General features: G+C 34.8%; 1 protein-coding gene across 2 annotated transcripts in view; it reads left to right on the forward strand.

Moving 5' to 3' along the window:
• Positions 1 to 476: 476 nt before the first annotated feature.
• Positions 477 to 16758, forward strand: part of LOC138692777 (tyrosine-protein kinase Dnt-like) — a 508961-nt gene continuing 492679 nt past the window's right edge. For both annotated transcript variants that reach the window (XR_011330129.1, XM_069815980.1), the window contains exon 1: positions 477 to 1100. Coding sequence is in view for 1 of the 2 variants with exons in the window: in XM_069815980.1 (XP_069672081.1) it covers positions 968 to 1100 (133 nt within the window). In the remaining variant the exon portion in view is untranslated. The remainder of the gene's footprint in view (positions 1101 to 16758) is intronic.

Consider the following 16758-nt stretch of genomic DNA (forward strand, 5'->3'; position numbering starts at 1 on the left):
CACCTCTTCAAAAGATAATCGTCACTATAATTTATTAGTTATAAGAATGTAAAGAATTTCTTTTGTGATTGTTATGCATAGTGCAGGAAAATTTTCAATCGCCCAATCATTTATGAATAGGGGTAAAATGAAATATTTGATACTCAGAACATTATCCCAACATTCTTTTAGTTTCGGCACTTGTTTTATAGAGATATTTTCGCCGTGTTTCAAGTAGGGTTATTTCGTAGGAGGGTATGCTATTCTTACCCCGGAGGGAGGGCATCTGCTTCTTGTCATCTCTTAGGAAACAAGTTGAATGTGTCTGGTGTATTGGATGCTGCGAGGGGAGCTATCGCAGACACCGAAACACTTCAGTTTCGTTCGGCAAAGCTCGGCTCCCTCATCTATAAAGCTTCGGCTCTGATCGTAACGAGCTCAGGCCGGCACAGCATGCTTTCCCCTTCGTAACCCGCGCCATTCTGTCCCTAGCCCGTGTGGTAGGTTCCCCTTGTCTCGCCAGTTCAGTTGTGGAGGCTAAGCCAGGTGGATGTTGTGTGTAGCCGATCCTGTTATGTGTAAACTTCACCCGAAAAGACTGTGTTGTTGACATTTTCAGTGTGCAAGATCTTTATTGTGATGTTTATAAAACAGTTGAAGACTGTAATCGATAAGAAATACTATATGTCGCTCTCAGATCTTCAGATTTTATCGTAAATTTGTGTTCTTGTCAGTGTTGATCTGAATATACCAAGTCTTGCTGCTTGCTGCTATTATTCTTCTTTATTCTCGTCACGATGTGGTTGTGAAATATCAAAATACACGAACGGTATTAATGGACGAACTGTCTTCATTCAGCATGATTTAACGTTATTTCCTTTACATGTTTGTGAACAAATTACTCCATGTTCATTTTCCGTAATGTGAAAGTGTTCATGGAGTTTAGAACGAGTGTTGGCAGACCTGTGTTGTTGATAACAGAACAACAATGATGTGCAGTGTAACAATGACAGCGCCGTGTTGCTGGGCGAAATTCGTTCTGTTTGTGGTGTGCCTTGTAGACCTGTGTTGTGGAAATTTGAACCTCTACCTAAGCCAGTGGGAAGTGAGAAGGTTGCTTGGTAAGTCGACCCTAACATTTTCATGATTTATTATACGTTTAGGGTTAGAAGTTTCTACTTCATCTTGTCAAGGCAGTGACTTTACAATAGCTGGAAGATGAATGAATTCGTTACGCTCCTTTCATAGAATTGAAAACGAGTTTTTGTAAAATGCGCTTTCCAGACTCGCTTGTTTACTATTTCTGTATCGACTCCGAAGATTTTTAATGCACCGTATTCATGTAAGCGAACATTTAAGCGATATTATAGGTATTAGGTGGTAAAATTGAGATTATTTAGTGGGCGTTTTGAATGATATTAATACTAAAATGGAAGCCGATCGGGAACGTATAACTGATAAGTTAATATGTTTGTAATTGTTGCACATATCGATAATTTCGAGCAGCGTAGGCCTCATGTTATATTATAACAAATTAACAAATCTTTTTATTCATGTAGCTTACTTCTTAAAGCTCCCGTAATAATGATAATGTTAAGAGATAAAAGAAATGGCATTAAAGAATGCCTGTTATTACTCGTATGAATTTATGACATTAGCAGCAGCTTTTATAAGTACATGCGTAACTTATAGTGAAATTTGTATCATGTATTTAGCAGGCGATATTTTATGAAGTTTATTTGAACACATGTATATATGAATTTAGTAATAACTAATATCTCCTTTTCAAATTACTTATTTAAAATCTTTTCACATTTGTTTCTGTATAAAACTGATGATAACGTAAGTCAGTAAAAGAAGTTCTAGCCTGCCCTATATCCATAACTGGTCAAGATACTATTAATCTAGTTCAAATACCTGTGAGTAGTAAGTGTTAACACTGTGAAGAGCTATCATGTGGCGGAGAAGGTCGACACACAGGTTGGAGGAAAAAGCCGTGTCGGCAGGGGTGTGAATATCAAATCGGTAACAACCGGTTCGCATGGCTCTTGGCGAGAACTTCACTCTGGCATGTAACAGCGGTATAAATTATTACAAACAAAGCAGCTTCTTAATTCCTCAGTCTATTGAACCAAGCTGTAGCGGAGTTAAAATTAGTTTTAAGAACGTAACAACATCCGTGGATTTCTGATTAGCGTATACTGATAAAGATGTTTGTTTATATCAAACAACGTGACTCAGAGAGTTTATTTCGGTGAAAAGAGTATTATTTTGTATCTTGTAGGCAGTGCGGTAGTTGAAAACAAATTTTTGCTGGAATTCGACAATATCAGAAACGCCCACAATTGCTTCTTCTGTCGTTTCCTGTATTATTTATACTGGAACTGTTGAACGATAATATTATTATTTATTGGAATTGCGTTCCAGTGCGTTTTCACCCAACTACAGCACTGCTTGTAGGTATTAGAATTAAATATTTGATCAGACGAACTATATTCGTACATGTAGCTAACACTCCAAGGCTTGTAGGACATTTATTTTGCATAATTATGTATTTGTCCAATTTATGAAATGACTTCTTAATGAAATTAATTCGATGTTTTTAGCGTATGTCTACTAGTGAAAGAAACCTTGGGCGCGCTTCCGTACAAGGCAGTGGCATTTCTCTAAGGTTAGAGCCCAGTTTAGGTGTGTGTGTATTAATCGAAAAAAAAAAGTCATATAAACATACGTCCTATTTTCATTATTTTCTAGCCTCTAATTCTCGGTTAATACACACACACCTAAACTGGGCTCTAACTTTAGAGGAAATGTCACTGTCCCTGTACGGAAGCGCCCCGTAACCTTTTAAGCGTGATAGGCTATATAGGGTACAGACCGAATTTTATGTATCTAATAGGCTATATTGTGAAATACATATATATATATATATATATATATATATATATATATAACGTATAATACCTAGCAAAATCACTAAATATGTAAAAAAAAAAAGATTGAAAAAGTACAATAATTAGGTCATATACATAGGCAGAGTTATGAGGGGTCATGGGGGGCACTGCTCCCCCCCCCCCAAACTTGTATGAACTCTTTTTTTTTTTTCTATTAACGTTGGAAAATATTTAATTCTAAAGATCTTTTTTGCATTAAATTTTTTATGATTAAATTTCTGTGCTTAAATTGGCGAATTAATGTCTTCAGACTATAATATTTATTTTAAATTTCTGAATGTATAAGAATTGCTATACCTCATTTGAGGAATGGCATCACTGTAATATTTCTTTTGTAACAGCCTGTACTCCTGTGTTAGAAGTCTGCAGGTGTTCAGGCTGCTACTTGGGAAAATATGAATAACATACTGAGCATCAATGCAGGAAAAAGAAAAGTGATTCCGGTATAATGTGTAAACTTAAATCCGAGATTAAATAAAATAATTAGAATTTACATTTCATATGATATCTTCAGGAAGGTAAACTTTATATAAAAATTGTTTCTGTTAGCACTGTTACGTAGTTTTATTGATGTATGCACGTGTTTCTGTACGAGAGAGGAAAAAGAGGGAGATTGTTTTAAGTCATGCCCTATTATAATTTGTAGTAGACCTACAGTTCAAGCCCTATAAAATTCGGTCCGAAACATCGCGGATGTGGATTTAACATTGTAAGAAACATGCCCTTGAAAATACCTTTATTAAATATTCATATTCCGATATACTGTACCACGGTCAAGCTATAACACGGGGGTGGAAGTAAATGATGTCCCCCATAATCCCGTTATATAGGGGTTCTATGATTTTGCTTTGCCCCCCCCCCCCCCAAGGAAACGGTTCTCTCTCCGCCTATGGTCCTGTATTTACACATATGTGACATATCGGTTATGTTTTATAACTTACGACATTTCCCCAAACTACCACAATCATGGGGTTAGTTTGGGTTTGTTTCTGTGTGTAGGTAAGTAATCGCGAATATTTATAACGTAAATTCAGTTCCATTTTTGTAATTCTCTAAATTATGTACAGTATTTTTTTTTGGGAACTTGTGAGACTCAATGAAGTATGTGACAGTGGAATTCTGAACTGATCTACAGTATTTCCTTAATTGAATTTGCAAAACTATGATATTTCGGGTAATTATTATGAAATACCATTTTTGTTTTTGTTAAGCATTTAAAGAACAAGAAAATTACCAAATTTACACAAATTCTAGGAATAATAAACAATGCATTAAAAGCTAAATTAGTACAAAAATCTACAAGAATAAAAATATATAATACACTAGCATTACCCACCCTTTTATACGGAAGCGAGATTTGGTCATTAAAGAAAAAAGACATGAACAGAATCAAAGCAACGGAAATGAAATTTTTGAGGAAGACAGCAGGATAATTATACTCTTTTAGACCGAAAAAGGAATGAAGAAATGTTAGAACAATTAGAAGTAGAGTCAGTAGAAGAAAAAATCAGCAGATACAAATTCAATTGGCTAGATCATGTAAGAAGAATGGAAAATTCAAGAATCCCAAAAATTATGATGCAATATAAACCTAGAGGACATCGTCGACCAGGAAGACCTTTAAGAAGACTGCTAGATGGGGCCGAAACAGGTCTACAGAGGCCTAATTCGTGAAGGATGATGATGATAAGAAGCATTTAAACAAGTAAGTTAGTGATTAGTGAATGTATGATTTGCTTGACTTCTTTTTAATTGTTTTTCATAGCATCAACTGAATAACTTAATTTTAAGTTATGTAAAAAACGATCAATATAAAAAATGTACTTTTCTCGGGTAATGTGGAATACAACAATTTTTACCTGGTATAATGTTGGCTTTTATTTAAAAAGAGTTACTAAAAATGTGTTAAATATTCGTAAAAGCCTAAGGCTGCTATTCGTAGACTTTTACTAACCTGCGCTACGAGTGTGCTAAACTAGCCCCGACTGTCGACTGGTTACTTGTACAGGATTCATATCATATATGAAGGGTACACGGGAATAACGATCAAGGTCCATTTTAGAAAGTTTAGAGAAAAACGAATTTTAGAGTTTAAGCACTTAATACTTTGTTATGTGTGTATTTAATAGAAATTGACGTAGTGGAATGTCAAGAACGATTATTTCTTATTACTAGCTAGACCACAAGATAGTACTTCCTTTCCACTATAAGATGGCATTATTAACTCAATTTCGACTTTTGATGGACCTTGATCGTTTTTCCCGTGTACCCTTCATATATCATATCATATATCATCATATCATATCATATCTCATATATCATATCATATATCATATATCATATCATATCATATCATATATCATATCATATCATATCATATCATATATCATCGTATCATATCATATCTCATATATCATATCATATATCATATCTCATATATCATATATCATATCATATCATATATCATATCATATCATATCATATCATATCATATATCGCTAACACTGGTTTATGAATACGAAAAACGTTAGTTCCCTGATCATCCACCGAAAGCCCGCGCTAAGAATGTCTATGAATACGGCTCCAAAACTCTAAATAAATACTTGAAAAAAAAAAAAAAAAAAAAAAAAGTGGACGGACATAATCTAATACAAAGCAAATACAGTAGTTTAATGCCAACGTAATCAATGTTCGTTTCCGTTAATAGAGAATCTGATAACAGGAATATTCCTGTATATGTAAAAGTACCGGTAATAAAATGTATCATTTCAACTTAATAACATTTTTATTGCGGTTAATAGACCTATGAGATATACGGTTATAAGTGAGGGCAATATGGGATACTGATATTCCATATTACCCGCGTACCGGTAACTATTTTGTAAAATCACATTCTACCACAAGATCCCGGAAAAAAATAAACACATAAAACCACAGAGATAACACAGATTAACTGCTTCATTACATGGAGAATGTCGTTAAATTGTAGGCTATATCACATGCATATTTAGTAACCATCTACTAATATGAAATTACCTGCAAAAATTATAGAAAACAACAGAACGTAGAATTGATTACTATCAAGTTGTCACTACTTCATTTCAAGCGAGACTGCAACCGTAGCGTCCGGCGGACATATGAAGTAGTTTTCGCGATTTCCGGTAGCCCAACCCATTAAGAGCAAATGCTGGGTAACTTCCAGCGCTGGATCGTGGACTCATTTCGCTGGCATTATCACCTTCATCTCACTCAGACGCTAGATAATCACTGTAGTTGATAAAGCCTCGTTAAATAAACCCATTAGAAATTAAAATCATCTGTCCTATTAACATGAATGTTCCAGTCTAACTTTTCTACCTCTTAAAAATGTTTAATATCTCCTATAGCCTATTGCATTCTTCCTCTATTTCTTAGTCCTGTCTTTTTTTCCCCAGATTAACCGTAATGTACATTTCTGATTGTAAGCAGTTTTTGTTTTGTTAATTTTGTTTCATTGCGTTTTATTTATTATTTTAGAGTTACTTTCTGTTAAATATTTGTTCTTCCAGGTCGATATCTACATGGAGATTTTTCCTCTATTCACAACTTGATCTAGGCCTATAATTTTTTTATTGAGAATTCTGGTACTTGATATGTCTACTTGTAAATGGCATCATCATTTATTTTCCCGTTTATCTCCAGTTTACATCATATCGGTTCTTGAGGTATTAGCATTGATTTTGTATCTGTGAAAACAGCCATGTATTGGTACTGTTATAGGCTACTAAATTTATGCAGAAGTCGTTGTTTGACATTATTACCAAGTCATCTGCATGTTATAATATGTTAATTTCTTACTATTCTAGCCATCACTACGTTAAATAACACTGGATTGAACGAATATCCTTGTCTAATATCAGTTCTACATTCTACCTTTTCTGCTTGTTGGACTATGTCAAGTCTTTTTTTGTTAAAATTTATATCTTCAATAATAATTATGACATGCCTATGGGTGCATTTTCCTCTTTTATAATTGGCATTACTGCACATCTGATAGATAACCTTGTCCATGTAAGAGCTTCTTATTTAGTCAGTAAAACATAGGAATGTTGCTACATTAAATTCAGAGCAAAAATACTACATTTGCAGCAGATATATTTGTACAGAATTCATATTGTTTTACTGAAGCTTTGGTTGTTCAGAAACTAACATTGTGCATTTAAAATTTGATTGTGTAATTGAAAAATCGCAATAGGCTACATAGTTTCATGCATATTGTTAATGAAAATCAGTAATTGTGTTTAAATATACAGGGTGATTCATAAATAACTGTACAAACTTTGTGGATGTAATTTAGAGGTAAAAACGAGATAGTTATTCTAGTTATATTGACAGAGTTGGTTGAATGTGTGAGACACGTGAACCTTCGTAAAATGGGGCGATCAACTACCTATAACTGCTCATGAAAGAGCCCGGAAGTGTTCCATTCAGGGACTCTATACTTCATACGCTAAGTCAGTTTTTTTTTTTTGTAAATTCTGCAGTTGCCGCGTTGGAGAATAAAGCTTTTTCAGAATATAGTTTGCAAGTACTGTGGACACCAACAAACAATGTTGACAGTGAATGTGTTTTATCACAGTATGGTGATGTTTTTTTTTATATTCTGGAGCAATAGTAACAAATACAAATGAACGCGAGAGGAAATTAAACGCAGAATAAATATGGGAAATGCCTGTTATTATTCAGTTGAGGAGCTTTTTTCATCTAGTCTGCTGTCAAAAAATCTGAAAGTTAGAATTTATAAAACAGTTATATTACCGGTTGTTCTGTATGGTTATGAAACTTGGACTCTCACTTTGAGAGAGGAACAGAGATTAAGGGTGTTTGAGAATAAGGTTCTTAGGAAAATATTTGGGGCTAAGAGGGATGAAGTTACAGGGGAATGGAGAAAGTTACACAACGCAGAACTGCACGCATTGTATTCTTCACCTGACATAATTAGAAACATTAAATCCAGTCGTTTGAGATGGACAGGACATGTAGCACGTATGGGTGAATCCAAAAAATGCGTATAGAGTGTTAGTTGGGAGACCGGAGGTAAAAAGACCTTTGTGGATGCCGAGACGTAGATGGAAGGATAATATTAAAATAGATTTGAGGGAGTTGGGACATGATGATAGAGATTGGATTAATCTTGCACAGAATAGGGACCGATGGCGGGCTTATGTGAGGGCGGCAATGAACCTGCGGGTTCCTAAAAACCATTTATAAGTAAGTATGGTGATGTTGTTTTAGACAGGCGATGTATTTTGAAGGAGGAAAATAGTCTACTGAACTGTTCACAATGTTATCTTATGAGAAATGAAAGGTAGAATGCACAAAGTTTCCTATGGGAAAAAATAGATGCTAGTTTGGGAAAAAAAAGATGTTAATTGTCTGAAAAATATGTGCTACAAATTCAGGTTTCTACCTATTAGTACTGTAGGCCTACAATTGCTGCTTGTTGCTAGTTTTCTGAAGGTGACTTATCTTACCGGATTAAATGTAAGGAAATAAAAAATATCTGTAATGATCGCCTTAGAATGCAATATAGAACTACACAAAATGCGTATAAAATAGCGTATAGGCCTAAGGAAATGAAAGCCAAAGAACACGAAGTCGGAAGTAATCTAGGATTAATGAGAAGAAGGAATTAATCTATACTTTTAGACGAATAGCGTTACGATGGTTGAGTCCGCCGTCCTCTTTAGATCTAAATGAAAAGGGAGAGAGAGGGTATAAAAATTCTCCTCGGAGTCGTCACAAATGGCTAACCCCACTTCAAAGGGTCTTTATTCTTTCCCACCTGAATACAAAGATGCAACCAGCCTTTGAAACTTCGTCTGTCTAATGCTTCATCTGCAATTGAAAGGAGCTCAGTTCTTAATGTATATCCTACAACAAAACAAGAAGAAAACCACATTTTTGAGAATGTTAAATATACCTACTACCTATACTACTGCCTATATTTCTCATTAATCTAATGTAATCTGATGATAATGAAATCCATTGCGTACATACATACTGTTATACTGTATATGTGATCTGGGGACATTTCCAAAAAGTAGATATTCATTGGGACAGAAGAAAAAATAATGTTCCGTTCCATATTACTGTAATTTACTATGATCTTTTTAGTTTAAAAGAAAAATAAAATACTAATTTGTTGTATGTGTAAGGCCCAATTGTATAAAACTCCCTGACTAAAGATCAACTTTGATCGAAGATCGGAAAGTGAACCGAGTTCAGACACTTCTTCTATTGTATAAAACTTTTCCGTGATCAAATTACCTAGGTTCAAATGCAGTCTAAGTTCACGTAAAAAGGATTTGGCAACATCGCATAAACAGGTGAAGTATGTAATGCGCGGATCATGTTCTACAGGTTTGTTCAGTGTTGCCAATCTAGCGACTTTAACTCTGTTTCAACGACAATTTCTTTTAACTTTTATTTTGCTTAAATAGGGATTTAGCGACCTTTTTAGCACCCCATAGTGACAAAATTTAATATTTCTTTGTTGATAATGAGAAATCTAGCAACTTTCCAACTACTTTTTGGCGACTTTCCGTATTACACTCTGTTAGAGACACTGGTTTTTTTGTGCAATGTAAATAATGGCGGACAATAAGAAGAAGGTTGACTGTTCTCCAAGTTGTTATCATTTTATGGTGTTTGATAATGCTAAACATAGTAAAGCTTTATAAAACGACAATTTTCGTTTAGTAATACAGTTAATTGAAAATTTATGAATGTACCTATCATATCCATTAATAATTAATGATTGTTATAAACATAATATAATTATAGGTTATGTTATTTGATACTTCTGAACACGTTAGAGCCTTATAAAATATAAGAATGTTTGTGTATTAAGGCAAAAAAAAAATTGATATATATAAATGTACCTAACATATCTATTAATATTAATAATAATTGATATTTTATTTGCACAATCTGTCACTCGTATATTTCAAACAGAAAAGAAATAACTGAACTTGGATCATCTAACTTAATCGGAGAAATTTCTTCAGTCAAAGTTGACTTTAGTTTAAGACAAATTAATCTTAGATTAGACTTTATACAACACAAAATTTCAAGTTAAGCTAGAACGAGGATCAATTTAACCTCTGATCTAAGATTAAATGGTTTATACAATCGGCCCTAAATGTTCCAGATTTTGTCACACCTCTGACATATAAACAAACTCATATATTTAATAGATTGCATTAATAATAACTGTGGAGAACATGAATATTATGTAATACAATACTGCATAAAGATTAACTATAGGCCTAGTATAAATAATAATAGAAACTGAATTTCATTTGAATAATTATTTTGTCTAAAATTACTAAAAAGGTCCCACCACTGACGATGGACAAGCCGTTTTGTTCGCATACTGATAAAAAGATTCGAAACACTTTTAACGTAGCACTGATAACCTGACAGGTAAACCTCATATTGCAAGTTAATCCTCAAACAGCGCGATAACGGTATAATTACAATGTGCAAGGGGAGACAGTTAAACAGAAGGGTAGAAATTTAGTTACTGTCATATAAGAGGCCGGGGTCACATGTTTTCAGGGCTGAATTATTACTCATACTCATCACGAGAGGAAGACCATTAATGGAACTAACGTTACGTTACTATACAGGGTGTTTTCGATGTGGTGTTACAAAGATTCAGGGATGATGGCGAAGGGCACATGTATCAATTTGAGGTAAGGAACCCTGGCCCGGAAATGCCCGAGTCGAAAATTACAAGCAAAAGTAGTTGTGTGGAAATGAAATAATTTTATTCCTCTGTACACCTTATTTATGTGCATTTATCTGTACATCTTACACATACTATATTCATATGACGTTGTTTACGCTGTCTATTTACAGTATTCCATTCAGTGCGCTGTCTGAGGGGTGGGAACAGGAAACTACACTAAAGCAATGCAGATGGCGTAATGTGTAACGGACATAGCCGGTCCTGATATACAAGTCTATAGACTGCAGTGTATGTGTACAACTTGCAGTGTCCAGTCGATCAGTCCTAGTTACATGGAGGAGTACACGAGAGCGGAATATGCAGACCTGATTTTCGAGTACGGATGAGCCAATGGGAACAGTAGACAAGCTCAGATTGTATCGGGTTAAGTATCCACGTAGGAGACATCCGGCCCATACCATCTTTCCACGACTGTTCCAAAGGTTAAGTGAAGGAGGGCACGTGGTGCCAAATTACAATTCCATTTCCACACAGTTGTTTTTGCTTATAACTTATGACTCACTCTTTTCCGAACCAAGGTTCCTTATCTCAAATTGATAAATGTGCCCTTCGCCATCATCCCTGAAAGTTTGTAACACCAGCCCGGAAACACCCTGTATATTCTTGGGCCTAAATTTCTACTATGATTAAATACTGTAGCAGTGTTGCATTTTGGTTCAAACAATCTTAAAGAATTCATACTTTTTGTTTCATAACTATGAGAATACAATTCCAAATTAGTATATTTCGATTTTTATGTGTGAATTTTATTAATACAATATAATAAATTTGTCTTATTTTAAAAACATTAAAGTCTAAAAACAGTTTTTGAGATGGAAAATCAATAGGTTTATGAAGACATATTATAATTATTTTCTTCTGTAATAAATAAATTGGATTAAAATTGAATTTAAATAAGCTACCCCATCCTGTAATTCCATACATAATTACCGATTGAAATAAAGTTAAGTATATTGTGCGTAATAAACTTATTGACAAGTAATTCCTCAATAAAACAAAATAATACATTATTTTACGTAATTTATTACAAAGGTAATTAATGTGTTGATTCCATTTTAAATGATTGTCGAAAATTATGGCTAAATACTTAACTTCAGAGGACTCCTTAATAATCGGACATTATGTTACAACTTTTTCTGCTTAGGAAGGCTATGTCTTAAAATGCGCTGAATTTGTCCCCCGTGCTCTATCTTGGACGCCACTGTCTTAATCAATCTTGCTTCCTTCACGAAATGACAAGAAATGTCTCCGTAAATGGTACAACATCGTCTGGATAGTTGTGTAAACTACGACAGCGAAGGGTGTAGGAGCGGGTTCAGGTAGATGGCGAGGGGTGAGGAAGGGTGTGAAAGCAAGGGACAGTCCGCCCAAGCCATTCTCTTCTACCTAGTTAGAGAGGAGGGTAAACAAAAAGTCAACCCGGATCTTCTGTCCTGTTCCTGAAGTCTTGAATTCTTCCATGTTTTCCCACAAGACATGCGACCTGAACACGACTCGATTCACAAACAAAACGTGTGAGGGGAACACGGGTTATCAGACGTACTGTAATGTAAGCAGTGTTGCATTTCTATATAAAAAAGCGACCCGTATTTATGTATAGGCCTACGTTAGAAAATATGTAAATAACTTATTTTAGTTACATTATAAAGATGAGGGGATGTACGCTAAAATATGTCTATATACCCCATTGTACTTCCTAAACTCTAAACGCACTGTAGCTTGATTCAGTTGAATGATCCGTTGCTAAGCAAGTGACGTCTGAATAGTATCATATAATTCATTGCCGTTGCTAAGCAACTGACATCAAAATATTGATACAAGTCATTTCCGTTGCTTATGAAATTTCTTCAGAATAGTGCGAACGCGAACCAGTTCATTGCCGTTGCTAAGCAACTGACATCAAAATATTGATATAAGTCATTTCCGTTGCTAAGGAAATTTCTTCAGAATAGTGCGAACGCGAACCAGTTCATTGCCGTTGCTAAGCAACTGACATCAAAATATTGATATAAGTAATTTCCGTTGCTAAGGAAATTTCTTCAGAATAGTGCGAACGCGAACCAGTTCATTGCCGTTGCTAAGCAACTGACATCAAAATATTGATATGTCATTTCCGTTGCTAAGGAAATTTCTTCAGAATAGTGCGAACGCGAACCAGTTCATTGCCGTTGCTAAGCAACTGACATCAGTTATTTATAGTGTGACATAACTCATTGTTGTTGCTAAACAACTTAATTACGTCAGATGTTCACTGGTCAACAGAATTAAACATATTTTTTTGTTAAAAGACAACGAATTGGCGATTCGTACAGAATTTTTCGTGGTGATTTCAAATCTGTTTTAAAAAATTTTCTATCACCCAAGGTGTTTGAATGATTATATGAAATATAATTCAAACTTTTCTAGTCTTATAGTCCCGTCGCTCTAATTTCCGGGCAGCCAATCGCGTTGCAGGTCGGCTACATTTAAACGTGTTCGTCTTGTGATTCGCTGATTCATTTTTTAAGGCTCGATAAATACTTAATATAATCGCCTGCCATTTTAGCTCTTTCGTTGGCGTTCGCAGAAAGCACACGAAGACGTTATTTGCCGCTCAATTATTTGCTGAATTACATTGCGTTTGATTTAGTATCATAGGAGCTACGACATGATAATGTTTAACGGTGTGGCAAATAGATTCCTCGTATGGTAAGCTCGGCAACGTAAGAACAAAAAATGGCGAACGATACTACCTACCTAGACTTTGTAGAGCCTTCACTTTCTAAGACGTAAGCAAAGAGGCGGAGTCACGCCGGAAATAATAGCGTCGGGACTATAGTACCTCGTATTATTTTACCTAAAATCATATTTATTGTCTAAAACGTATGTCAAATAGATTTTAGACTGAACTTGACTTGAGAAACGTCTCTTTTGAGTGTCCAGAAGTAGTATGCCAGAATATTTTAACTCTATTTTTCCTGATAGCGCCTTTCCATTTCAGAAAAATTCTGAAGAAAACGCTCTCCATGTTCGTCGCTCACTACCCGAAGATTTTGAGGAAAGAAAAAATAGATGAGAATCCGAGAAGTTATTTTGAGACACATATTACACCCCATCACGTTATAGTTCTGAATCAGCTCACTGACAAGTTCTCTGTAATCTTCTGATCTATAGTTTCTAGAAAGTAACAATCTGTTGAAAGATCCTTAGGTTCCCGATATATAATTGGAATTGGAAAAGGCATATGACGGGATCCTTTTAGCCAACCAGTTAATAGAATTACGTGGAGGATAACATATTTCAGGGGTCCAGTTCCTGTCCTCGTCTATTTTTCAACCAAAATAACACTCGTAGGCTCTTTTAACTAGTGTAGTGCTTTTAAAGTTAAAAACAAGTTAGTAACAAAAGTTGTTTATGTGATTTACACAATATTTCGAGGTATGTTCCACTTTATAAGATACTTTTACCATACTTAAAATTAGGACAAATAAAACACAGGTTATGAAACTTGTTTCATATAACGTCCAACTTAACAAGAGAATTAATTTTAACTTTTACAGTCTAATGAGGAATAAAATTCGTTTTTATGAATTCTGACTTCACAGACATCTTAAGTTATAGTTCAATTGTTCAAGCAATAAAATGAAGTACAAATATTTTCATTCCATTAGCATGTTAAGGACTGTATACCAATAGCAATAAAAATTGACCAATTTTTCTAGAATTAAAAAAAAAAAATAGTGGAGAAAAATTCTGACTTCATTTTTGGAATCAGAAGATGAAATTACATAAGAAACAGAAGAAATTTTTCATTTAACAAAATCATTGTTGACCAGTGAATTATTCAGAATAATGCGAACCAATTCATTGCCGTTGCTAAGCAACTGACATCAAAATTTTGATAAGTCATTTCCGTTGCTAAGGAAACTTCTTCAGAATAGTGCGAACGCGAACCAGTTCATTGCCGTTGCTAAGCAACTGACATCAGTTATTTATTGTGTGACATAACTCATTGCTGTTGCTAAACAACTTAATTATGTCAGTTGTTGAAATAATAATTATTATTCAGAGTATCTTCAGAATAATGCGAACCAATTCCTTGGCGTTGCTAAGCAACTGACGTCAGATGTTGAAATTATTTTCTTAACGTATTATTCATTTGTCACTCGAGTATAAACGTCTCACGTTAAAAAAGAGAGAGAAAGGGAGAAAAATTAAGAAAATAAAGAGAATGGTAGAAGAAGGAGAAGAAGAAAAGGTACAAAAATAAGAATACTATAAAAGGAAGAGGAGAAACAAAGTGGGAAAGAAATGAAATAGAAGAAAAGTAGAAAAGTGAAAAAAAACGAACGAAAGGTAAGAAAGGGGGAAAAAAACAAAGGAATATTTAAAACATACACGAAAATAAAAACGCAAAAATAATATAAGAGAAAAACAGTAAGGACGGGAAAAGAAAAGAAAAATAGATTAGAAAGAAACAAAAAGAATAAAAGGATAAGATGTAGAAAAAGATAAAAAAAAACAGAATTTAAGAAAATATAGAATAAAAAATATAAATGACACTCAGGAGGAAATTAAACGCAGAATAAATATGGGAAATGCCTGTTATTATTCGGTTGAGAAGCTTTTGTCATCTAGTCTGCTGTCAAAAAATCTGAAAGTTAGAATTTATAAAACAATTATATTACCGGTTGTTCTATATGGTTGTGAAGCTTGGACTCTCACTTTGAGAGAGGAACAGAGATTAAGGGTTTTTGAGAATAAGGTGCTTAGGAAAATATTTGGGGCTAAGAGGGATGAAGTTACAGGAGAATAGAGAAAGTTACACAACGCAGAGGTGCACGCATTGTATTCTTCACCTAACATAATTAGGAACATTGAATCCAGACGTTTGAGATGGGCAGGACATGTAGCACGTATGGGCGAATCCAGAAATGCATATAGAGTGTTAGTTGGGAGGCCGGCGGGAAAAAGACCTTTGGGGAGGCCGAGACGTAGATGGGAGGGTAATATTAAAATGGATGTGAGGGAGGTGGGATATGGTGGTGGAGACTGGATTAATCTTGCTCAGGATAGGGATCAATGGCGGGCTTATGTGAGGGCGGCAATGAACCTCCGGGTTCCTTAAAAGCCAATAAGTAAGTATAGAATAAAGAATAGAACGGGAACGAAAACGTAGAAGAAAAAAATTATTAAAAGAATTAAGGTACAAAACGAAAGAGGAAAAAGGAATAACAAGCATCGATTAGAAACCATTTTCATAGTTTGTATATTCAATTTTCAGAATTATAACTGGTAGGCCTATCTCCCGAGGAACGTATTGCGGGCCTGACGTGAGAGAGAACCGTAAGATGTCTGGATTACGGCTGAAGGCTGGTACACAATAAACTAAAAACGGAAACTACAACAAGAACGAGAACGGACATAATGTTAAAATAAATGTATTTAAATGTGAACATTCACAATAGTTAATTGTGAATACTCACATTCAAATGCATTATTTTAACAATATTTTCATTCTCATTCTCGTCGTTTCCGTTCCCGGTTTACTGTGAACCAGCCTTGAGGTCTCTCACATTCTGGACCGTGTCGTCTAGACCATGTTTGACACGTTTGTCCCATACTCAAATAGCAGAAAATAGAGTACGACGTGCACTTTATGGCTGCTTTTATACCAGCCCGTCGCAGTCATGTACAGTTAGAACTGAATACGCTGGCATTAGCGATTAAAAAGTAACGCAGTCTTTATTTAATTTTTTGTGCGCACCTTTCATTTTGTTCTCGTTACGTTTCATTCGCTTTGCGTGTTCGCAGACAACTTCTCGTTAGCGAGGTGGAGTTCAAATTTCAACATTCCGCCATAATGAAATTTGATTGCTGTAGTGTTGCAGTACCGAGAATTTCAAGTTTTTTTCCTCTCTTTCCAAGTTAGGGCTGATGAACAAGGGTGAACGGAGCACTAGTTAGAACACTTGAAATGTTAGAAAAGTCTGTGTTTGCAGTTAAATGGAACAAGTAAGTCACTTGTTTATGCCGAAGGAGATAATTTGT

Source organism: Periplaneta americana, chromosome 2 (assembly GCF_040183065.1).
Source record: "Periplaneta americana isolate PAMFEO1 chromosome 2, P.americana_PAMFEO1_priV1, whole genome shotgun sequence".
NCBI lineage: Eukaryota > Metazoa > Arthropoda > Insecta > Blattodea > Blattidae > Periplaneta > Periplaneta americana.